At 44.3% G+C, this 26,146-nt stretch overlaps 1 protein-coding gene across 1 annotated transcript; it reads left to right on the plus strand.

Annotated features, from left to right (window-relative positions):
* Positions 1 to 1,283: 1,283 nt before the first annotated feature.
* CLPS (colipase) lies at positions 1,284 to 26,146 on the plus strand. Its single transcript, XM_075850637.1, has 3 exons — positions 1,284 to 1,373; positions 25,229 to 25,351; positions 26,021 to 26,146. Exons 1-3 carry the CDS (start codon positions 1,284 to 1,286, stop codon positions 26,144 to 26,146), a joined length of 339 nt encoding a protein of 112 aa, XP_075706752.1.

Here is a 26,146-nt window from a genome sequence, read left to right on the forward strand (position 1 = left end):
CACTGTATATGACATCACTTGGTGTGATGTTATAATACTTTAACATGTAATTACACATTAAGGCCCCATGCACATGGCAGAATGGCGAAATGCTTCTTGGAGAGAAAACCTCCGTAGAAACAGCATGCAATGGAGCATACCATGATTTTTTTCTTTGGAATTTATACAGAACCAGAAAGAAGAAAAATCTTGGAGGCATATAGAGATACTATGAAGAACCCATGCACTTGAATGGGACCCCTATTTCGTCTGTGCCATGAGGGTTAAAATACTTAAAGCTTCGAAAGTGACATCACATAATTTATTGTGTTCTTTTCCCTTTAGGTTTAAAATAAGACAGGTACATGTAAAAATCCAACTAAACCAAAACACAAAAACAAAAGCAAATTTTAAAGGTAGTCTGTCAGCAGATGTTACACTATCAAATGGCCGACTTTTCTAGGTAGCTTTCAGGTAATAAATTAGGGACATACCTGTGTTCCTGCTTGCATTAGTGTAAAAAAGTTTTATTCTACCACACACCGTGCCCGCTAAACCAGGAAGAGTCTGGTATCTAGCGCTCTAACCCTTCCTATCTTCCATGCATGGTTTGCGGCTGAAAATATATATTTCTTCCACTAATACCTGACTTACATTGTAGGCCTGTGCCATATATCACTTGATTGAATATTACACCCCTGATTTACTGTTGGGGTTTGCCATTTACCATTGGTGAATATCAGAAAGTTCTGTGTTAACCACATTTCGATGAGGGACCATTTTCGCTGCCAAAATGAAAATCGGCAAACTGATTCGCACATTTCTAGCTTTCCAACTAGCTTCCTGCAGGTCATGCATCATATGATTAAAAAGAGACTCTTGATTGGCTATTTTGGTTGGCAGTATACCGAATAAAAAAAATTGTATGTGAACCAAATGTTGATAAAGGGCCACGGAAGTAAAAATGTAAAAACTAGTTTACTCTCCTCTAGCTGACAGACAATACAGTGCACATTTTCCACATTAGCTCTAATAAAAGCTTGTAGAATACCATGCAGCCATGTTCAGAAAATTCTCATGGTTAATTTGTAAAATAACACTTGTAACGTGTGGAAAACAGCAATGCATGTGACCATAGTTATCTCATTTTACACCTGTAGTGTTCCCATAACTGATAGAGAAGTTTACTTCACAAACATGCTTGGTACATGGATTGGTTTATAGCAGGTCACATGTTATTATGAGAAGTTATATTTATAAAGCTTGATGTAGGACTTAGTGAATCTGGAACCATCATTAGAGATATGGCACAAAATAGGATTAATACCATGTTGCTGTTCTTGTGTCTACTGATCACTTTTGAGGTAGCACAGTCTGGACTCATCTTTAATCTGGTAAAGTAAATTATATTTCAGCTTTTGTTTTTTTTATGCATTGTTTATTTGCATTTATTCTGATATTTCTGGCTCATATATTAGAGTTGAGTGTAAGGAAAATTGCTTACAGTAAACTAAAAGAAACAGTGTGTGTGTGTGTGTGTGTATATATGTTTACATACATGCATACATACATACATACATATATACATATAAATATATATATACATACAAATACATAAAATAAATTTTATATATATATATATATATATATATATACACACACACATAAATAAATATATACACACACACACACACATACACACACACACACACACACACACACACACACACACATACACACACACATACACATACACACAATAGACAAAGCAAAAATGGAGCAGCACAGTAGCAGGAAAACACCTCACGGTTGGTGAGGAAGCAGCACTCCAAAAAATTAGAAATGTATTCACCGAACAGCATCACAAAGTTTCACCCTCTCTCTGATGGCTTTTTCAAGTGTACAAAAACAGTGAACATAGGTGAATGTATATGGAGCTAAAAGCTCATCAAATCATTACATTTCATTAATATAAAAATTACAAAATATATCAATGTAAACCACTTTAGTAAAATCTTTAAGATCATGATATCAAAATGAATGTTATAAACAGGATACAATAGTGTACATATCATATATGTGACCATGACGTACAGTGAATCAATGAAATAGATAAATATATCCATAAATACAATCATGTGTCATGAATACAGAAGATCGATACAATTAAAAACACATGGGCCCCTGACAGCAATAGAATCGGATGCCACCTAGGACACTGTATTACACTGTCAGCGTCTCATTCGCTGAACTGCACATGTCCGTCACGGAAGCTCCGCTATTGGTCAGAGCATATCATGTGGTCAAACCATAGATGAAGCGCAATGTATCGCACGAGAAACATCAGATCTTGCGCATGCGCAGACCAATAAGATTGTTGACATGCTTGTTAACATGCTAGTTGACCGCAAGACAGCACCTGCGCATGTCAACTACTGATCTAAGCTATCACCTAACCCCACTCGTGAATGCGCAGAACCATAAAGCTTGTAACAGCACCTACATATGTCCACTGCTGATCTAAATTGTACGGTTGTCCAAGTTATAAAGTCTATGTTCTACAGAACCCAGTAAGGAGAGTTGCTACACATGGGTTAAATACCCAAATGTTACGTCTGGACCAAAAATTGGTAAACATCGTGTCTCGTTCCATGACCATAATTATAATCTATTGAACTAATGTCCCTAGGGACGGCAGATCCGTCAGAAATGCCCACCCTAATAGGAACCCATGCAACAAAAGGATTTAATAAAATCCCCAAAGTTGCAATAAAAGGTACCCATTCTGGGATCGCTGACCCTACCATGTACGGTCCAAGGTACTGAAACATATGTCAAGGTGTAGGATGTGTAAAAACGAGAGCAACCAATATTAACCTCAACCGCATAACTAGATGAATATTGATAGTAACTAACATGTTGCAGACCAGCAGTAGTTACCACACGCAGAAGATGTATAATGAATAGTGCGACATAGCACAGAAAAATTGTACATAACCAGTGTGGGTCCAAATTCTGGTGCATATAAGCTTCAACGATGAGTGCCACAAATACTGCTTGACTGAGCCCACTCTATAAGAAGAAAAATAATACATGTCAATATATAATCAGTATAGGCATACAGTAAATAACACCAAACCCAAAAAAAGCTCAGGAAATTGTCAAAATAATTTTACAGAGATACAATCATGAATTTAACGTTACAAAATTTAAATTCATGATTGTATCTCTGTAAAATTATTTAGACGATTTGGAGGAAGAAGGCCGGCCTAGAGGAAGAAACACAGACTTCAGGGTAAGTACAAGATTTTTTTGTTTTCTGCTGCAAAACAACGCAACATCTGCTCTTTGTTGCAGGTTTTACCTCCCCATTGAATTCAATGGGGAAATCCCACAACAAATAAGCAGCGTTTACGCAAATGCAATTGACATGCTGCAGATTAAAAAAAACGCGAAGCATGTCAATTTCTGAGCGGTTTTTCCACTCAGCATTTACGCAGCATGAGTATGAGATTTGTTCTTTCTCATCCACTTTGCTGCTATTGTATTATGCTGCGGATTTTCCACAGCAAAATCCATTGTGGAAAATCCGCAGTATTTACGCTACGTGTGAACTGAACATTTCCTTTTTTATATGATGCTTATATGATGCTACTGGGAAAAATGTTTTGATGGTATAAATATAGTATACTAAAGGGGTTTGGGGCAAGGGGTATGTGTTTGCTGCCTAGGGCACAAATGAGAGTTTTAGGTGGGGGGCTGTGTTTATAAATTTATAATAATGCTTGTGCTTTTAAATTTGTTTGTACAGTTACTTATACACAGTGTCCAAGCTGCTTACTTTTGTTGCGAATGCAGCAATATTGCACTGTTCTTATGCGAAAAACCTCTTATTTCGCATAACCACAGCGAAATGCCATCGCAAAAAACACATTGACTGCAGCGTGTGAACCCAATCTTAAGGCTGGGTTTACATGTTACATGTTTTTGAACTGTTGGAAATAAAAACGCATCTAAAAAAACGCATGCGTTTTTTGATTACCCATACGTTTTACAAGGTATTTCAGCTGTAATCTGGCTTTATAATTACTAGTCATAGGCTTAGGCCTCATGCAGACTAACGTAAAAATGCCCGTAATAAAGGGCCGTAATTACGGGCCCATAGACTTCGATTGGCCACGGGTACCTCCACGTATGCTTACGGGAAGGTGCCCGTGCCGTTGAAAAATATAGAACATGTCCTATTTCAGGCCGTAATTACGGCACGGGCAGCCCCATAGAAGTCTATGGGGCTCCCGTAATTACGCAGAGGCGTAGCTCGGTTCTCCAGCACCCGGGGCAAAGATTCAGTTTGGCGCCCCCCCAACCTCTTTCCCGACATCTCCTTCCCCCTCGCTGTGTTTGTTTTCTCTACCAATCAATGACGTGTCATTTCTTTTCCATATTTCTTTTTATGTAACTTGAGCATAAAAACATTTGTACATTTTACAAGCAATATAGTTCTATACACAACACCAGAACAAAGCTCAGTACATGAATACAGCCCCAGAACCAAGCTCAGTACATAAATACAGCACCAGCACAAATACAGCTCAATTTAGTGCAACCCCTGCTGTACAGGTTTGTATGGCGTAAAACTACAGCTCCCAGCATGGCCCGAACAATGATAAGGATATGCTGGGAGATGCTGTTTCACAAAAAATAAATCATATCATAATCATACCACCCATCATCTCGCTGCAGATCATACAGTGACTACAGTACTGATTAGAGGCAGAATAAACATTTACATTAAGTGACTCACCGTTGACGTCTCAGATTCTAGTTCTTTTTCTCCATCCGATCCAGACCTCTATGATGACTTCTCCCGGTCACAGCCCATTTCTGCAGTTTGCCACTCAGATGTCTTCAGCTTCTCACTTTTCCAACATTTCTACACCTATAAATTAAGATAAAGTTATCATTATACCACACACTACGCCCCTAAATATAATAGCGCCATACACTTCACCTCTAATTATAATAGCACTATATACCGTGTCCCGCACACACACACTGTGCCCCCTGTAGATAGTGCCCCCATTGAGCCCCCTGTAGATAGTGCCCCCATATAGCCCACCCCTGTATATAGTGTCCGACAAATAGCTCCCCCTATAGTGCTCTACAGATAGCCCACCCCAGTATATAGCCCCCCTGTAGATATAGCCCAGCCCTGTATATAGTCCTCCACGTATAGCCCAACCCTGTATATAGCCCCCTGTAGATATAGCCCACCCCTGTATATAGTGCTCCACAGATAGCCCATCCCTTTATATAGCCCCCCTGTAGATATAGCCCACCCCTGTATATAGTGCTCCATATATCGCCCACCCCTGTATATAGCCCCCCTGTAGATTTAGCCCACCCCTGTATATAGTGCTCCATAGATCGCCCACCCCTGTATATAGCCCCCCTGTAGATATAGCCCACCCCTGTATATGGTGCTCCATATATAGCCCACCCCAGTATATAGCCCCCCTTTAGATAGACACCCCTCGTAGATAAAGCCCCCCCATAGATAAAGTCCCCCTTGTAGATAAAGCCCCCCCATGTAGATAAAGCCTCCCCCCGTGTAGATAAAGCCCCCCCCCCCGTGTAGATAAAGCCCCCCCATGTAGATAAAGCCCCCCCGCAGATAAAGTCCCCCTTGTAGATAAAGCCCCCCCCCGTGTAGATAAAGTCCCCCTGTAGATACAGCCACACACTTTTTTCTTACAATAAAAAAATAAATAAAAATTATTCAAACTCACCTTAATCCCGTTCCCACGCCTGCCGGCATCAATGGAGACCTGCTCTCTTCTGCGCAGGTCTCCTGGGGGTTGAACGAAGCGACTATGAAAAGCGCTGATTGGCTGGGCAGGATGACTTTGCCTGTCATTCAGCGCCTTTCAGCGACGGAAGCGCGACTTGAGAAGTGCTTGAAAGAGCTGAATGGACGGGCACGAAACATACTCGGCCATTCATGCTTCTAATTGTACCTGTGTCCTATAGACACAGGTACAATTACAGTGTAGGAGGAGTTGGCACTGGCGCCCCCCTCTAAGTTGCGCCCGGGGCACATGCCCCGCCTGCCCCCCCTAGCTACGCTACGTGTGTGCACCCGTAATTACCGGAGCGTTGCTAGGCGACGTCAGGGGATAGTCACTGTCCCGGTTCTGAAAGAGTTAACTGATCGGCAGTAACTCTCAGCACCCGGGACAGTGACTACTGCTGGAGTTAATAGTATTACAAGTTAACTTACCCAGAACTCTTCTTCTTCTTCTTCCTCCAGTCTGGCCTCCCGGAATGACGTTTCATCCCATGTGACCGCTGCAGCCAATCACAGGCCAATCACTGGCTGCAGCGGTCACATGGACTGCCGCGTCATCCAGGGAGGGCGGACTGGATGTCAAGAGAGGGACGTGTCACTAAGACAACGGCCGGGTAATATGAATTTATTTTACTTTAACTTTGGAAAGGGCTGTCCCTTCTCTCTATCCTGCACTGATAGAGAGAAGGGCTGCCAATTAGTGCAGTGCAATTTTGCAGCGAAAACGTGCCCGTAAATATGGGTGGAATACTGGTGATACCGGACCCGTATTTACGGGCACGGGTCCGTAAATACTGGTGCAATACGGGTCGAATACGTGTAACCAAGGACCCGTATTTACGAGAGTATTTACGGTAGGACAAAAATACGTTCGTGTGCATGAGGCCTTAGACAGTGAAATAAATGGCCATTATAAACTCCTCAACTGTCAGTTTTTCATGGCCGGTTTGCATCAGTGTGTCATTCATTTCAAGTCGGTCTGACAGTTTTTAATGGCCATTTGTCTCCGTTTGCGCTTATTGTGCATAAAGAACGGATGCATTTAATTTGTATCGGGGTATTTGTTGTCCCAACCAACTGAAAACACCACAGTGCCATGTAAATAGTGCTGCAATGCCTCTGAAAATAGTGCCACAGTGCCCTCTGTACATAGTGCGCACATAGATAGTGCCTACATATGTAGTGCCAATGCATATATGGGCAGGGACGTCGGGGGCTCCCTTTGGGAGCCGGGGTTTTCCGCTCTGGGACCGGGGCTCTAGGAGCAGAATCCCCGACCAGAGCGTCGGCAACACTCTTGCCGGGGTTCTGATCCTGGAGGAGACACTGACGTCGCTGTTTATATATGAACAGTGATGTCAAGGGCTTTCCCAAGACAGGAGTCCCCAGCCTGAGAGCTTGCGTTGCTCTGGCCAGGGACTCCATACACCGCGTTCCAAATTATTATGCAAATAACGCTGATTTTTCTAAATAGTCGATGCAAATGACAGTCAGTATAATCTTCAAGCCATCAACCGTTGGAGTATAATGCGAATTTCATTGAACAAATCTCCTAATGATAACAGATTTTTTTTAGAAGTAAAAAACTCAAAATGCACTGTTTCAAATTATTATGCACAACAGAGATCAAAACATTTTAAATTTTGTAAAGAGAACGAAAATGGTAATTTGTTGAATTTGCAGCATCAGGAGGTCATGATTACAGAAATCAAAAGCTCTTTCAATCAAAAAAAAACTTAGCAGGCCAAGTTAGATGTTAACATAGGACCCCTTCTTTGATATCACCTTCACAATTCTTGCATCCATTGAATTTGTGAGTATTTGGACAGTTTCTGCTTGAATATCTTTGCAGGATGTCAGACTAGCCTCCCAGAGCTTCTGTTTTGATGTGAACTGCCATTTTACTTGAGGAATACTCCAAAGGTTCTCAATAGGGTTCAGGTCAGGTGAACATGGGGGCACACCATGAGTTTCTCTCCTTTTATGCCCATAGCAGTCAATGACACAGAGGTATTCTTTGCAGCATGAGATGGTGCATTGTCATGCATGAAGATAATTTTGCTACGGAAGGCACGGTTCTTCTTTTTGTACCACGGAAAAAAGTGGTCAGTCATAAACTCTACGTACTTTGCAGAGGTCATTTTCACACCGTCAGGGACCCTAAAGGGACCTACCAGCTCTCTCCCCATGATTCCAGCCCAAAACATGACTCCGCCACCTCCTTGCTGACGTCGCAGCCTTGTTGGGACATGGTGGCCATTCACCAACCATCCACTACTCCATCCATCTGGACCATCCAGGGTTGCACGGCACCCATCAGTAAACAACACGGTTTGAAAATTAGTCTTCGTGTATTTCTGAGCCCACTGCAACCGTTTCTGCTTGTGAGCATTGTTTAGGGGTGGCCGAATAATAGCTTTATGCACACTTGCAAATCTCTGGAGGATCCTACACCTTGAGGTTCGCGGGACTCCAGAGGCAACAGCGGCTTCAAATACCTGTTTGCTGCTTTGCAATGGCATTTTAGCAGCTGCTCTCCTAATCCCATTAATTTGTCTGGCAGAAACCTTCCTCATTATGCCTTTACCTGAACGAACCCGTCTGTGCTGTGAATCAGCCACAAATCTTTTCACAGTACAATGATCACGCCTAAGTTTTCTTGAAATATCCAATGTTTTCATACCTTGTTCAATGTTTTGCACTATTTCACGCTTTTCGGCAGCAGAGAGATTCTTTTTCTTTCCCATATTGCTTGAAACCTGTTTGTCTGCTTAATAATGTGGAATGTCCTTCTTAAGTAGTTTTCCTTTGATTGGGCACACCTGGCAAACTAATTATCACAGATGTCTGAGATTGATTACAATGATCCAAAGAGCCCTTAGACACAATACCATCCATGAGTTTAATTGAAAAACTGATAATTAAATGTTTATGACACTTAAATTCAATGTGCATAATAATTTGGAACACAGTGTAGTTGAAAGCCCTAACGTCACTGTCCAAATATGGACAGTGACGTCAAGGGCTTCCATGGGCTCAGCAATTAAAGTAGCGCTGTGCCCATGGAGTCCTCTTGTGAGTGTCAAGTTTTTAATGGTCATTACAAGATTGATTTCTGAAAAACGGCTGTTAAAAACGAATCCATTGACTTCCATGGGGGCCGTCAGGCTGTGAAAACGGACAAAAATAGAACATGTTATATTTTTTGACGGCCAGTATTTTTTGATGGCCAGTAGTTTTACGCAGCGTATCTGTAAAGGATTTGCCAGACAAACGTTCTGTGTCGACGCCCGTGGGCAATCAGTCTGCACCTGCTCCTATGTCTGTGAGACTGACTCCATCTTCCACCACTCAGGATGGCAGGCTTAGGAGTGGGAGAGCCTATCACAGCCTGGCCAGACGGAGCTAGTTCCCGCCCACTGTCTATTTATACCTGCCTTTCCTGTTCCTCCTTTGCCTGTGATTCAGCCCACCACTCACAGTAAAATGACCATCAGCCCACCAATCACAGATTCCCCCTGTAGGTAGCGCCACACAGCCCCAACTGTAGATAGCGCCACACAGACCCCCCAGTAGATATAACCACACAGACCCTCCTGTAGATAGCGCAACACAGACCCATGTAGATACTACCCAATGTTGATACTGTATATACTGCCACACAGACCCCCTTGTATATACTGCCACACAGCCCCCCTTGTATATACTGCCACACAGCCCCCTTGTATATACTGCCACACAGACCCCCCTTGTATATACTGTCACACAGCCCCCTTGTATATATTGCCAGTCAGCCCCCCTTGTATATACTGTCACACAGACCCCCCTTGTATATATTGCCACACAGCCCTCCCTTGTATATACTGCTACACAGCCCCCTTGTATATACTGCCACACAGCTCTTTTGTATACTGCCACATAGCGTCCCTTGTATATACTGCCACACAGCCCCCTTGTATATACTGCCAGACAGCACCTCTTGTATACTGCCACACAGCACCCCTTGTATATACTGCCACACAGCGCCCCTTGTATATACTGCCACGCAGCCCCCCTTGTAGATAGCCACACACAGCCACCCATGTGTAGATAGCAACACAGTCCCCCTTGTAGATAGCCAGACACAGCCCCCCTTGTAGATAGCCACACACAGCCCCCCCTTGTAGATAGCTACACACAGCCCCCCTTGTAGATAGCTACACACAGCCCCTCTTGTATATACTGCCACACAGCCCCCCTTGTAGATAGCCACACACAGCCCCCCACGTGTAGATAGCCACACACAGTCCCCCTTGTGGATAGCCACACACCCCCCTTGTAGATAGCCACACACAGCCCCCCTTGGAGATAGCCACGCACAGCCCCCCCCCTTGTAGATAGCTACACACAGCCCCCCTTTGTAAATAGCTACACACAGCTCCCCTTGTATATACTGCCACACAGCCCCCTTGTTTATACTGCCACACAGCCCCCTTGTATATACTGCCACACAGCCCCCTTGTATATACTGCTGCACAGCCCCCCTTGTATACTGCCGCACAGCGTCCCTTGTATATACTGCCAAACAGCGCCCCTTGTATATACTGCCACATAGCACCCCTTTTATGTAGTGCTACACAGCCCCCCTTGTATATACTGCCACACAGCCCCCCTTGTATATACTGCGACAGCGCCCCCTTGTATATACTGTCTCACAGCCCCCTTGTATATACTGTCTCACAGCCCCCTTGTATACACTGCCTCACAGACCCCCTTGTATACTGCCACACAGCGCCCCTTGTATATACTGTCACACAGCGCCCCTTGTATGTACAGGCACACAGCCCCCCTTGTATATACTGCCATACAGACCCCCTTGTATATACTGCCACACAGCTCCCCGTATATATGCTGCCACACAGCCCCCCTTGTATATACTGCCACACAGCCCCCCTTGTATATACTGCCACACAGCTCCTCTTGTAGATAGCCATACACAACCCCCCCCCCTTGTGGATAGCCACACACAGACCCCCTCTTGTAGATAGCCACACAGCCCCCCTTGTAGATAGCCACACACAGCCCCCCTTGTAGATAGTTACACACAACCCACCCTTGTAGATAGTTACACACAGCCCCCCTTCTAGATAACGCACCCTATTCCTTTGTAAGTAGCCCAGCCTCCCCCTTCCCTTGTACTTAGTGCAAACAGAGTGGAGAGCAGTAGCCTACCGCTACAACTCTCTGCTCTGCCTGACACGACTAACCGTCAGGAGGAGGTGGTCATGCGGCAAAGATCGGATCATTTTTGTCTGGGGTCGGTGACGGCACATGACTGGACCAGTTCAGCCACCTGACCTCATGTCAGGTGATTGGATTGGTCCACTCCCGGCACCGACCTCACTTGTCAGTGGCCAGCCTGCAGATCTTCACTTGTCAGCGGATGGCCTGCATGCCGTCTCTGATACTCTGGGCTATCTCCTCCCACTCTCACCTTCCGGGAGGTCTCATTGGGTGGCCGCTCCGTGAAGATGAGTGAGGGAGGAGATTGTTAAACGTTCGCCCACCGCACTGACAGTTAAAATTCAGTGAGCGGGAAGGCCGTGGAAGGTGCGCGGCTGCGCAGCCGCACACCTTATAGGGAACATTGGTCCTGACCCCCGCCATACCTTCTCCTGCTGTCATTACTTTCCAGCCACTGAGTTACGGGGTGACTTGGAATACGTAAACAGCCGAGCTTGCTTTTCTACGCTGTTTCAGTAATTCCCTTAGAAGTGGATGAGACTAGAGTTGGCGCTCTGTTGGATCTGATAATTTCTAATAACGCTGAGCTTGTTGTGAATGTTGATTTTCGTGAAAACCACAGTAACAGTGACCACAATATAGTTATATTTTACCTTTACTGTAAAAAACAAACACAGGCTGGGAGGGCAAACACACTTAATTTTAAGAAGGCCGATTTCCACAGGATGAGGGTTGCAATGTCAAATAATGGTACAAATGATAAATGGGAGATTTTCAAATCTACTTTGGATAATTATAGTGCAAAATTTATTCCTATAAGTAACAAGTAAAAACGACTAAAATTAAACCCCCACATGGCTTACACCTTCTGTAAAAAGGCCAATACATGATAAAAATAAAAGGGCATTTCAACAATACAAATCTGAGGGTACAGCTGTAGCCTTTGTAAATTATAAAGAGCTTAATAAAATTTGTAAAAAGGTAATAAAATCAGCAAAAATACAAAATGAAAGCCAGGTGGCCAAGGATAGTAAAAGAAATCCCCAAAAATTCTTCAAGTATATAAATGCAAAAAAGCCAAGGTCTGAACATGTAGGTCTCCTAGATAGTGGTAAAGGGGAGTTGGTCACAGGGGATCAAGAGTTACTAAATGGGTTCTTCAGCTCTGTATATACAACAGAAGAAAGAGCAGCTGATGTAGCCGGTGTCAGTGCTGTTAATATATCAGTTGATATACTGAAATGGATGAATGTAGAGATGGTCCAAGCTAAATTAAACAAAATTAATGTACACAAGGCCCCGGGACCGGATAGGTTACAACCTAGAGTTCTTAAAGAGCTTAGTTCAGTTATTTCTGTCCCCCTCTTCATAATATTTAGAGATTCTCTAGTGACTGGTATAGTTCCAAGGGACTGGCGCAGGGCAAATGTGGTGCCTATTTTCAAAAAGGGCTCTTGGTCTTCCCTGGGTAATTATAGACCAGTAAGCTGAAAATGTTTGAGGGGCTATTGAGGGACTATGTACACGATTATGTGACAAAAAATAGTATTATAAGTGATAGCAAGCACGGTTTTACTAAGGACAGAAGCTGTCAAACCAACTTGATTTGTTTTTATGAAGCCTAGACAGAGGGGCTGCTGTGGATATAGTGTTTTTGGACTTTGCAAAGGCATTTGACACTGTCCTTCATAGATGTCTAATGGGTAAATTAAGGACTATAGGTTTAGAAAGTATCGTTTGTAATTGGATTGAGAATTGGCTCAGGGACCGTATCCAGAGAGTTGTGGTCAATGATTCCTACTCTGAATGGTCCCCGGTTATAAGTGGTGTACCCCAGGGTTCCGTGCTGGGTCCACTATTATTCAACTTTTTTATTAATGATATAGAGGATGGGATTAATAGCACTATCTCTATTTTTGCAGATGACACCAAGCTATGTAGTAATGTTCAGTCTATGGAAGATGTTCGTGAATTGCAAGTGGATTTAAACAAACTCAGTGTTTGGGCATCCACTTGGCAAATTAAGTTTAATGTAGAAAATGTAAAGTTATGCACCTGGGTACGAACAACCTGAATGCATCATATGTCCTAGGGGGAGCTACACTGGGGGAGTCACTTGTTGAGAAGGATCTGGGTGTACTTTTAAATCATAAACTAAATAACAGCATGCAATGTCAATCAGCTGCTTCAAGGGCCAGCAAGATATTGTCGTGTATTAAAAGAGGCATGGACTCGCGGCACAGGGATGTAATATTACCACTTTACAAAGCATTAGTGAGGCCTCAACTAAGCTAATAAGGAGCATGGAGAATCTAAGTTATGAGGAAAGATTAAAATAATTAAACCTATTTAGCCTTGAAAAAAGACGACTAAGGGAGGACATGATTAACTTATATAAATATATTAATGGCACATACAAAAAATATGGTGAAATCCTGTACCATGTAAAACCCCCTCAAAAAACAAGGGGGCACTCCCTCCGTCTGGAAAAAAAAAGGTTCAACCTGCAGAGGCGACAAGCATTCTTTACTGTGAATCTGTGGAATAGTGTACCGCAGGAGCTGGTCACAGCAGGGACAGTAGATGGCTTTAAAAAAGGGTTAGATAATTTCCTAGAACAAAAAAAATATTAGCTCCTATGTGTAGAAATTTTTTACTTCCCTTTTCCCATCCCTTGGTTGAACTTGATGGACATGTGTCTTTTTTCAACCGTACAAATCGTATCGACCCGCAGAATAAAGTAAAATGTAATTTATAGCCCATGGTGAACGCTGTAAGAAACAAAGAATTTAAAACGCCAAAATCGCTGTTTTTGGTCACCTTAGCTCTCAAAATTTTTTTTTTATATGAAGTGATCAAAAAGTTGTATGTACCAAAAAATTGTACCGATAAAAACTACAGTTTGTCCCACCAAACATAAGCCCTCACACTGCTCAATCGACCAAAAAACAAAAAGTTATAGATCTCAGAATGTGGTGAAACAAAGCAATTTGTTTTTTAACTAGCTTTTTCTTTGTAAAAATAGTAAAATATAAAAAACCTATATAAATTTGGTATCACCAAAATGAAATTGAGCTGCAGCACAAAGTTAAGTTGTCGTTTTTACCGAACGGTGAAAGTCGTAAAAACTAAACCCAAAAAACAATGGAGGAATCTCAGTTTTTTCAGATTTCAGGCCAAAAATTATTTTATTTTCAGTTTCCCAGTACATTATATGGTAATTTAAAAAAATAAATAAAAAAAAAAGCCCTCACACCACTCCATTGACGGAAAAATAAAAAAGTTATGGCTCTTGGAAGGGGGGGGGGGAGTGAAAAACGAAAATAAAAAGCAAAAAAAGTATCAGTCTTGAAAGGGTTAATTAATTTCTATTGAACAAAAAAACATTTATGACCACATGTGGGGTATTGCCATTGTCGGGAGATAGTTCTTTTCAAATGTTGGGGTGCTTTTTCTCATGGCGCCACTTTGGGGGGTTTCCACTGTTTTGGTCCCTCCAGGGTATTGCAAAAAAGAATATTTTCATTTTCACAGACGAATTCCAATACATTTAGCAAAAAAAAACTGTGTGGTTAAAATGCTAACTATACCCCTAGATAAATATCTTGAGGGGTGTAGTTTCCAAAATGGGGTCACTTTGGGGACTTTTCACTGTTTTGGCACCAACACATCTCTTCAAACCCGACATTGTGCCTAAAATATATTCTAAAAACTCACTGGGTGCTCCTTTGCTTCTGAGGCCTGTGCTTCAGTCCATTAGCACACTAGGGCCACATGTGGAATATTTTGAAAAACTGCAGAATCTGGGAAATAAATATTGAGTTGCGTTTCTTTGGTAAAATCTTCTGTGTTACAGAAAAAAATTACATTTTAAAATTTCACCTCTACTTTGCTTTATTTCCTGTGAAACGCCTAAAGGGTTAATAAACTTTCAGAATGCTGTTTTGAATACTTTGAGGCTGTAGTTTTTAAAATAGGGTGATTTATGGGGACTTTCTAATATATAATCTCTCAAAGCCACTTCTGAACTGAACTTGTCTCTGAAAAAAATAACCTTTTGAAATTTTCTTGAAAATGTGAGAAATTGCTGCTAAAGTTCCAAGCCTTGTAACATTTGGGAAAACTAGTAACTATTTTGTATGGTAGTACTATCTGTTTTACAAGCAGATGCATATAAATTTAGAAAAATGCTAATTTTTGCATATTTTCTCCACATTTTGGTATTTTCACAAATAAATATTGAATTTAACGAATAATCGTTTTCACTAATGCAAAGTACAATATGTCACAAGAAAACAATCTCAGAATCGCTTTGAAAGGTAAAAGCATTCCAAAGTTATTACCTCATAAATTAACACATCTCAGATTTGACAAAATGCCCAAACAGGCTACGTCCTGAAGGGGTTAATATAAATCCTCCCTTGAATAATAGCCAAAAACAGTAATTATTTGGATAATTCCTGCCACAGCAGCTGTTTTATTAACATACAAAAATAGATAACACGCACACACACACACACACACATATATATATATATATATATATATATATATAGCACACAAAAAAATGGCGACAGCACACTGCGAACACTAATGTCACCTAAACCGCTAAATATAAATAAATATGCATTACATGCTAAATCTACTTACAATAAGGAGGTTCTGGTCAAAAAGTGTTTGCCCACCGGCCATGACAAAGCGTCCTCCATAGGTGGGGATCTACTCTCCACATACACCCAGAACTGGGACTAAACCTACATATATCTGGGGATGGTAGGAAGCAGCATTAAACTAATTAAAATCATCCAGGGCAGAATGGGAGGAGTGAAAGAACAAAAAATGGTGGCAGTCGATAACCCCACAAATATGGATCACACAAACAACACAAAAGTTTGAATAGCACATTCCAACAAAATGAAACCAAACGTATATGCAGGTGCAAGAACGCCTGTGACTGCAAATATACAGTACACAAAAAATGGCAACAGCAAACTGCGAACACGGATGTCACCTAAACTGCTAAATATAAATCACCTATCTGGCTGTACCTCTCCTATACCCCTTCAGGGCCTGGTCCACCACTAAATCTTTTGTGACATGAGGGAGTCCATGACGTTTAAAACCTAATGCCAAGGCCGCCACTGCGACATACCCCAGAAAAACCAGCTACCACTCTGTCACTATCGAATAACACATCTCCCAAACCACTCAACCAGCTCTCCCATTGACTCCACGCCACCTCATAGGATGACCAAGTACTCGGAAACAGCAAGGAACAAATCAGTTATCCCACCTTTCGCAGACCAGTTGCCATAGCTGAGGAGGACACGGTGTCCCCTCCACATTCGCTTCTGGAGCCAATCGCCGAAACCGGTTCCACTGTAAGTGAGAAAGAGAATCAGCAATTGAGTTCTTCACCCTGGGGATATGAACAGCCACTATCCAGACATTAATTGAAAGACACCGCAAAACCAAATGGCGCAATAGTCGCACCACTGGAGAGGGCGAGGCCGAGACATTAGTGATGGTCATCACCACTCCCAAGTTATCACAATATGTCCGTCCATATTGCAACCACCACCACGACTGAAAAAAGCTTGAGCAAAGCTAGGTTCCGCACTAAACCCGAGTCAACCGAAGGCGCAGGACATCTGGATTTACACCATTGTCCCTGACAGTATGCCCCGAAACCCACTCCACCTGAAGCGTCATTGTACAATTCCCAATCATAGCTATCGAGCACAATCGCCATTACAAGGGACCGCCCATTATAAAGGCTGAGAAATTCAACTCACACACCCAAATCATCTCTGTGATCCCTGGTCAAATGGACAAAATGGTGGGTGACCTGAACCCCCTCCGTCGCCCTAGCCAACCGCCGACAGAACACCCCCCCCCTTGAGCATATTCTTGCAAGCAAAATTAAGCTTACCCGGTAGGGACCATAACTCTCTGAGCGGGATCTTTTGCAACCGATGGGCCCGGATAAACCTATCTCGCAAATTCCCCATCGTGTCGAGGGGGAGTCTGCACTCTATCTTTATTAGAGTCGATCGCAATCCCCAGGAAATTAATACAGGACTTGGGACCTTCAGTTTTTTCCGGGGCCAAAGGAATACCAAAACGGGTGGCTACCCATTCCATGTTCGTCAGTAAATTAAGGCAAATCGGGGAGCCTGCAAGGCCCATGCACAAAAAATCATCCAAGTAATGAATAAGCGACGGGACTCCTGACACGTCACGCACCACTCATTCCCAGAATAAACTAAAAGCCTCAAAATAGGTGCATGAGATGGAACAACACATAGGCAGTCACCGATAGACAAAAGTAAGCGCCATCCCAAAAACAACACAAGAGACGGAGGCTCTCGGGATGCACCGAGAGGAGGCAAAAAGCCGACTCAATATCTGTTTTGGCCATGAGGGCCCCCCTGCCACACTCACGATTCCACTTAAGTGCCACATCAAAGGAAGTGTAAACCACAGAGCACACCTCTGGATCAATGTCATCATTAACCGACAATCCCCTTGGATGCGACAAGTGATGAATTAACCGAAATTTATTAGGCTCCTTCTTGGGGACCACACCCAAAGGGGAAACTACCGGGCCCAGGAATGGCAGTGACAAAAACGGCTCTGCCATACTACCCAAGGAGACTTCCTTTGATGATTTAGCAGACACCATCAACGGGAATTGGTGTGCCGATTTCAATTACTAACCGAAAAGAGGACCTCATATTCAGGGGCCGGTATTCGGAAACCGTCTCTGAACCCCAATAGCAACAATTCTGCCCGGGACCTATTAGGGAACCGCATACAGATTCACTGGCGTCACCCCCTTTGGCAGTACCTGAACCACCCTTTCCCTTACCTCTTTTAAACACTGTGCAGTCCCATCGGATGTGCCCCTGCAGACGGAACAAGAGTGCTTGAATTTGCACCCGGCGCCAAATTTGCACTGGCCCTTACTAAATTACCAGCACAAACCGGATTTGCCGCCAGAACACGCACCCCCAAAAATGTCTAGATTGGCTGGAGGACCCACCCCCTCGCCCGGGAAAGGACTGCAGAAACGCACAGGGGCCATTACCCGAAGCCACAGCCCTATGTCTTGCTGATCCCACCGGATCGATGGACGATCCACTATATGCTGCCTAAACTGCTCGTCGTACCGCAGCCGGGGCTGACCGCCATACACCCTGTGAGCCTCCCCTATGGCATCCATTTAACAATACAAACCCGAACGATTTTCGGGAGCCTTCTCTCCTATAATGCTCGCCAAAATGGCAAATGCCTGGAGCCAGTTAGCAAACGTTTGAGGGATCAACCGATGCCTCCATTTTTCCTCCTCCTCCTTTTTACTTTCCGCCCTTTTAGCTTTGCCAAAGTTAAATTTCTCCAACAGCAGAAGGGAAAAGATCTCGACATATTCATCCTTCTAGATCTTATCCCTCACTTCCTGCCTCAAGTGGGAACCCAAGGGGCCCTCGAAGCAGACATACACCTCACCCTTGGCCTTATTGTCCAACCCATCTACTTCCTTCTCCTTCTCAGTCTGTACTGAGAGACCGCCACCCCAGCGTCCCGGGAAACCACACCCTCACTAACCTCCGTGGGCAAATAAGGGGCAGGAAACAACCTCCCAGCGCCAAGCCATGCCGACACAGGTGAAGGACTACACCCCCACCCCGATCTCTCACTACGGGCCAACAATTCCCTAATACCATCCAATTAGTTCACGCAAGCCCTCCCACGCAGAAACCCCTGCACCCCCGATCCCGCATGCAACCGCAGTGAGCCCAACTATGACTCACTCACTAATCCAGGTGATCTAAAAACAGCTAGCAATGAACAAAACATAGACAGGGACTCACCAGGCTGCGCAGGTGCTGTGATCCTACCAGACAGACTTGGATGCACAAGCCGCTCCACATCATGCGTGTCGACGTCATCGTAGTCCAAATCTACACCAACATATCCAGAGGGGCCATTACGGCAGGCCAAATCATCCCATCTGCCATCCAGGATTGAGGTGGGAGTGTGTAGCGACAGGGCCAAAGCTGCTCGCACCTTCGGGATCATCAATACTGCGGACCCAGCCGCATGCCGCCCATCATCAACAGGCCGCTCTCTGGATGGCACCGATATTGCACTAGCGGGTTCCCCGACCGGAGCATTGCCGGAGGGACCGGCCGCCACAGATGGCCATGGACGACGGGAGGCAGGAGGGGATCCCCTGTACTGGAGAGAAGGTCCCCCAACTCCACGGAGTACGGCCGCACAGTGGGATTCCTCCCAATGTGGAACCAATGGCCATGAGCTGTAGGCCGCGGCGCCCCCGGCCTGGAGGGTCCCTGGAGGGGCTCCCAAGCCGACGCTGGACTCTTGACAAAAAGCCTGGGCTAAGGTGCTCCAGGTGCCGCACCCACCTAGACCGGCGCTGAGCCGGAAACAGAGGGGAGGGGGACACTGCTGATGAGGACCCAGATGCAGAAGTAGGCCTTTCCGAGGCGGCGGGCCCATTCACGCCCACCGCCGCATCATCCACGGTTGAGGACGTCGGGACCCCAGGACCCCGACGACTTGCCTTTGCAGCCAGTCCTGGCAGAAGACGCCGCTAGAAACACATGCAGCTGCTCCAGGATCTCTCCAATAGACGCCATCTTTCATCTTCTCGTGAGTAGCAGAATGCGACTCGTCACTCTTCACGGCTTCCCTGCACTCTGAAGAAAAAGCCCAGGAAAAGAGTTATTAAACCCCCTCCCTCACTAACTACGCCTCTTACCCCACGCTATCTCCTCCTATTAACTTCCCTCCCACCAAACTCTGTCATGCCAGCCTTCCCCCATGGCTTGCATCCTGAGTCAGGCCTGTCTAGAATCTAATTTCTGTCTTGATTTAAACTTTCTCCACAAGGAGCAAATAAGCCCCTTATTGTAACCAATCATTGTTGCTAGATTACCGTTTATGTACACTAGGCAGCCAATAGTATGTGGACACCCGACTATTGTAAGGTGGGCCTAGGTGGTATATGGCCCCGGCAAAGATGGTATGAAGATAGGAGATTTCATGCAAACTCAACTTTACTAGGCTGGTGTTCACCCAGCCACAGCAGGAAATATAACAACGCCTCTCAATGTAAGAGGCACAGTTCTTAGACATGGTTAAAGCAGGCGAATGGTGACTGGCTGGCTCACACTTTATAGCGGACAGAACCAAGGCTGGTCCTCCCAGATGCAAAGACTGGTTCGGCAATTTCAGGCCTACTAAGGAGCAACTTGCTTGCAGTACTTCTCGGGAGGCTCCTGCCCTTATCCTGCAACTAGCTCCAGGGCCACAGGCTCAGGCCAACCACTAGTTCCTGTCACTTCCTCAAAAGCTCTGTCTACAGCAGCTCTCTTACTGTCACAGCCAGGTTCCTCCTCTTTCACTCAATTACTAAGCACGGCTTGGTGGGAGTACCTCTATCACACAAGGCACCTTCTCCAGCAACGGGACGCAGCGTAGCTACGCTGCAACGCCCGGGCGGTGTTATGGCGAAGCAGATATTTAGTAAAGATGGCATCCGTGCAGTACATTCTGGCCCAAAAGCAATTTAGAACAGCCAATAAGCCAACCATGCTTGTACAAAGAATCAGTCATAACATTGCAGTGCAATAAACATAGCCGGACAGGCCATTCCTTCTGTAGAATACCACCTAGGGATGAAAATAGCATGAAATAGGCAGCACAACAGCACATGTTCAAAACACAGTGCATAACGCTTAGACCAAATACTGCATAGATACACAACATACAAATTATACCCTACAGCAACGCAAAGTCTCCTTTAAGGGTTGTGAATTTTTACCCACACCCCTACTCAGGGCCGGCCTTAGGTTGGATTGTGCCCTGTGCGGGACTCTCTATTGCCGCCCCCTACACCAACCAAAAATTAACCACATATATACAAGCACAAAGACACATTCACAAACAGACCCATATATACCCACACAGGCACATATATACATAGTACAGATAATGTAGTAGATTTCACATGCAGCCCTATGTAACACCACAGATAACACACTAATAACGGAGTACAGATAATGTAGTAGACATTACCTACAGTCCTATGTAACACCACCGATAACAGTGATACCTCTGAGTACAGATAATGTAGTAGACGTTACCTGCAGTCCTATGTAACACCACAGATAACAGTGATACCTCTGAGTACAGATAATGTAGTAGATGTTACCTGCAGTCCTATGTAACACCACAGATAATAGTGATAACTCTGAGTACAGATAATGTCGTATAAGATAACTATACCCATAGACACAAACACATGCAGAGGCATATATATAAGGGGCAGCAGGGTACATAGGGGCAGCAGGGTACATAGGGGCAGCAGGGTACATAAGGGGCAGCAGGGTACATAAGGGGCAGCACATATATCTTAGTTTTATCTGTTCCCCTTTAATATTGAACACACACTTTTACAAAGAGATATAAACACATGTAGACAGATATATACACACACTGTAACATATACACATATAAACACAGAGACGCATACTGTATACACACACAGAGACACATACTGTATACACACACAGAGACACATAGAAACTCACCATCTCTCCTTGCTGACAGGATCACAGGCTTCTTGCAGGACAGGCTGAGGGCAGTGCTTCCTCCTCTTCTCTTGCTCCTCGGCTCTTATTTACTCCATGTGTGTAACTAAGAGCAAAGAACAGAGTAGAGGCAGAGCCCAGTGGCGCCCCCTACATGCTGGGAGGGTACAGCGCCCTGTGCACTCGCACAGGTTGCACACCCCTAAGGCCGGCCCTGCTCCCACTCTATCATCCCTATAAGAGATTGTTAGTCATCCCATTGGAGTTGAGCCCCTTTTTGCAGCAATACCAACCTCCAATCTTCTTGAAAGTAGTGATGAGTGAATTTTGTAAATAAACTGTAAAGGATCTGCCAGGCACAGCTTCAGGGTTAACGCCCATAGATAATCAGTCTGCACCTGCTTCTATGTCTGTGAGACTGACTCCATCTTCCACCACTCAGGGTGGCAGGCTTAGGAGTGGGAGAACCTATCACAGCCTGGCCAGACGGAGCTAGCTCCCGCCCTCTGTCTATTTATACCTGCCTTTCCTGTTCCTCCTTTGCTTGTGATTCTTCTCGTTTGGTTTCCTGGCTCTGCTACAGCTTCTTGTACCATTGTCCTTGCTTCATATTGACCCCGGCTTCCTGACTACTCTCCTGCTCTGCGTTTGGTACCTCGTACACTCCTGGTTTGACCCGGCTTGTTTACTACTCTTCTGCTCTGCGTTTGGCACCTCGTACACTCCTGGTTTGACTCGGCTTGTTCACTTCTCTTGTTGCTCACGGTGTTGCCGTGGGCAACTGCCCCTTTCTCCCCCTAGCTCTGTGTACCCTTGTCTGTTTGTCTGTCGTGCACTTATTGAGCGTAGGGACCATCGCCCAGTTGTACCCCGTCGCCTAGGGTGGGTCGTTGCAAGTAGGCAGGGACTGAGTGGTGGGTAGATTAGGTCTCACTTGTCTGTCTCCCCACCCCCGTCATTACATAAACTTGCTGCGAATGGTAAATCCCTGATATCCCTATTAGATTCTCTGATGTCTTCCACGACTGTATTCAAGTGGGACACAGTCCTAGAAGACATAAGAGAGTCAAACAAGGCCATCGGGGGAACTTGTAATTCCACGAAAAAAACACTCACCAACTTTGCTGGTCTCCTGTAGGGACGTGCCCCTGCCGGCAGGTGAGATAACGTAGCTGTCATGGTCTGTGGGTATGTGGACCCCCTAGGCCACACCGCTGTAGCGGGGAGGCAGCTGGCCAAACAACAGAGTACCCCAGCAATACAAAGTCCCGCACTAGGGTACCTGAATAGTCCAGACAGTGGCCGAGGCTTTGGCACAGATGGAGATGGATGCAGCAGGTTATGCCAGACGTGGTGGATGACAGCAGGTGCAGCAGGTTGCGTCAGACGTGGCGGATCACACTGGACGTGGCAGATGACACTGGACGTGGCAGATGGCACTGGACGTGGCAGGAGACACTGGACGAGGCATACGACAGCAGGTGCAGAGGGACGCGAATCCAACACTAACAGGCTCTGGAACAAGGAAACAGCACGGGATACAGGATACATGGCACGGGTAACAACAGGAACAGGATAACACTAAGGGACCATTTTCAAGACTGACATGGGAACAATGCTCAGGCAAAGATCAGAAGGGCAGGGCCCTTTTTATAGTCCATGGAATTATGGGCAGTTGATGATGATGATTCCATTTGTGCACGCGCTGGCCCTTTAACTCGTTAGTGACCGCCCCATAGTGTTTTTATGGCAGCCACTAACGGGCTTTATTCCGATGCAATAGCCTTTTTACGGCGCTGCATATGAATAAATAAACAGAGCAGGGAGCCGTTAAATCTCCCTGCGCTCAGCTGCCAGAGGTAGCTGAGGGCTGGGGGCATCCCTGCTCGAACGTATGAAATCAATATTAGTATTGAATCAGAAAACTAATGTCCCTAAGGCACAATGAAACCCTAGTTCCCAACTATTGAGCGCCGCATCTGAGGGGTTAAACGGGTGAGATCGATACTAATATCGAAGGACTAAAAAGACCCTAGTAGTTGGCAGGTATATGAATGAATCAGAAATCTAATGTGCCTAATGAAAATGAAATGAAAGCACAATGAAAGCCTGGTTCCCAACTACTAAATTAATGAAAATAATCATATTTTAATGATATAAGTTTAAGATGTCCAATACAGGAAACAAATAACATATAACATATACAATGGTTAAAATTTATCCAAGGTAGGCTAGCACAACGTATAAATGAAGTGTGCGTTGCCATAGCATGGATAGGTATCTGTGATGACTAAGTGTGAAAAAGCACAATAGCCCCCCCCCCCCCGACATGTTTCGCTGCAAAAGCTTAGCCCCATTTTGATCCCCTGAGGACGCTGATATACAGTAGGTGGGGGCTATATTTGGATCACTATCTACAGGTGGCTATCTACAGGGACTCTATGGGGACAGTATCTACAGGGGGCTCTATGTGGGGCACTATCTACAGGGGGCTTTATGGGGGCCACTATCTACAGGGGGTACTGTGTGTGTATGGGGCACAGTGTATAGTACTATTATAATTAGAGGTGCAGTGTATGGCACTATTATATTCAGGGGCGTAGTGTGTGGCACCATAAGAATTGTATCTTCGTTTATAGGTGCAGAAATGTTTATAAAATGAGAAGCTGAAGACAGCTGAGCGGAAAACTGCTGAAATGGGCTGTTGCAGGGAGAAGTCATCATAGAGGTCAAGACCGGCTGGAGAAGAAAAGAGAAAAAGAACAACTAGAATCTGAGACGTCACCGGTGATTCACTTAATGTAAATGTTTATTCTGTCCCTAATCAGTAATCACATTTTTTTTGAGGCTGCTAGTGATGTAGAACAGGCGGGGGGGGGGGGGGGGGGGGGGGAGAGGGAATTAAATTTTCGCCCCAGGCAGCAAAAAAGCTAGACTCGGCCCTGTGTATACAATGTGTTGAAGGCTAAGTTCAGGGACAAAACAATATTCCATTATGTAACACATACAACATAACACGTAACATTAGTGCTGTTGGTGTTAGTTATTTGAAAATCTATAGTAGATTGTGAAAATATCTAAATGCATACATAGCATTTTGGTTTGTGCCGTTTTTGTGGTCAAGCAGCAAGTTCTAGGAATTGTGTTTTTCTCTATAGTATTCCTTAGACATTTTAATATACCATTAAAAAGCCTAAATAAAAAACCACATGTACAAAAATACATTATTTAAAGACAAAAAATAACAACTTAAAAACGCTTACAAATGTAAAAACCTGCAAGTGTTTCTGGGACTTTTTTCAAGTGGTTTTAAACGCTTAAAAAAAATAAAATGTGTCAACTCAGTCTAATAATATTGTGTGATACGTGCGGATGCTTAATTTTTGACGTATGTCTATGGTCTATATTTGTATAGGTATTTACTATTTTCAGTCTAATAATAGTCTTTACTTCTTCATGTGAAGTAACAATTGTGGCTTGTCTCAATAACGATAATAACAATTCAGCAAATCTTTTAAACAATTTCACAAATTGTTAATTTGTTCTATTTTAAATGTAGGACAATGGAGAATTATGTCTTCAAAGTGCACAATGTAAGAGCAACTGTTGCCACAGGGAGAGCACCTTGGGCCTTGCTAGATGTGCACCAACAGCAGCTGAAACTCAGAAATGTTCCCCTTTGGTGAGTATCTGTAAATAGCTGTTGTACTGGTTTCTCCTTCACATATACCAGAGTCTTAAAGCAGATCTGTCACCATACTATGCTGCCCTGTTTCAGGCATTGGCACAAAAAATATTTTGCTGCTTACAGATTAGACCCCTATATAAATCCTGACCCCCCTGACCAGAACCCAAAAAAATCAGATCCTAAAAGGAATCCAGACACCTCCATTTACTTACCGCTCCATGGTTCTTTTTAAACTACCGGCATTGCCACACTAGGTTTTGACACTGCTGCTGGGTGGCATCGGCACTGGAGGTGAGGGGGAGCGAGGAGCAGTAAGCAAACTATATGACACCCAACCCACCGAGCACCAGCCCATTAGACATTTACTATTAATGCAAGAAAGCTAGTCCATTTTGTTACACACACTACACACATCATACAACACACACACACACACACACACACACACACACACACGCACGCACACACACACACACACACACACACACACACACACACACACACACACACAGCATACCCTATATACACACACAGCATACACTCACTCTTACTAGTTTGACCTTCCTCCTAGGCGCTTATTAATTATGCTCTTTTTTATCTTTTTAATCTTGTTAGCTTGTAAACAATATGTATCCTCATTAACAATATCTTATTTTTCTTTAGCATCTTTATGGTGTCTACTATTACTGCCCATGTGAAAGTGGGCTAAAATGTGAAGTGGACAGATCAATAATTGGAACCATCACAAACACAGATTTCGGATACTGCAAGGACCCCAATGAAGCATAG

The sequence above is a fragment of the Rhinoderma darwinii genome, chromosome 2 (assembly GCF_050947455.1).
Source record: "Rhinoderma darwinii isolate aRhiDar2 chromosome 2, aRhiDar2.hap1, whole genome shotgun sequence".
Lineage (NCBI taxonomy): Eukaryota > Metazoa > Chordata > Amphibia > Anura > Rhinodermatidae > Rhinoderma > Rhinoderma darwinii.

Coding starts and splice junctions, on each gene's coding strand:
- CLPS (XM_075850637.1), top strand. CDS start 1,284: ATGGCACAAAATAGGATTAATACCATGTTGCTGTTCTTGTGTCTACTG. Junction 1,374..25,228: donor CTGGACTCATCTTTAATCTG/GTAAAGTAAATT, acceptor TTTTAAATGTAG/GACAATGGAGAATTATGTCT. Junction 25,352..26,020: donor CTCAGAAATGTTCCCCTTTG/GTGAGTATCTGT, acceptor ATTTTTCTTTAG/CATCTTTATGGTGTCTACTA.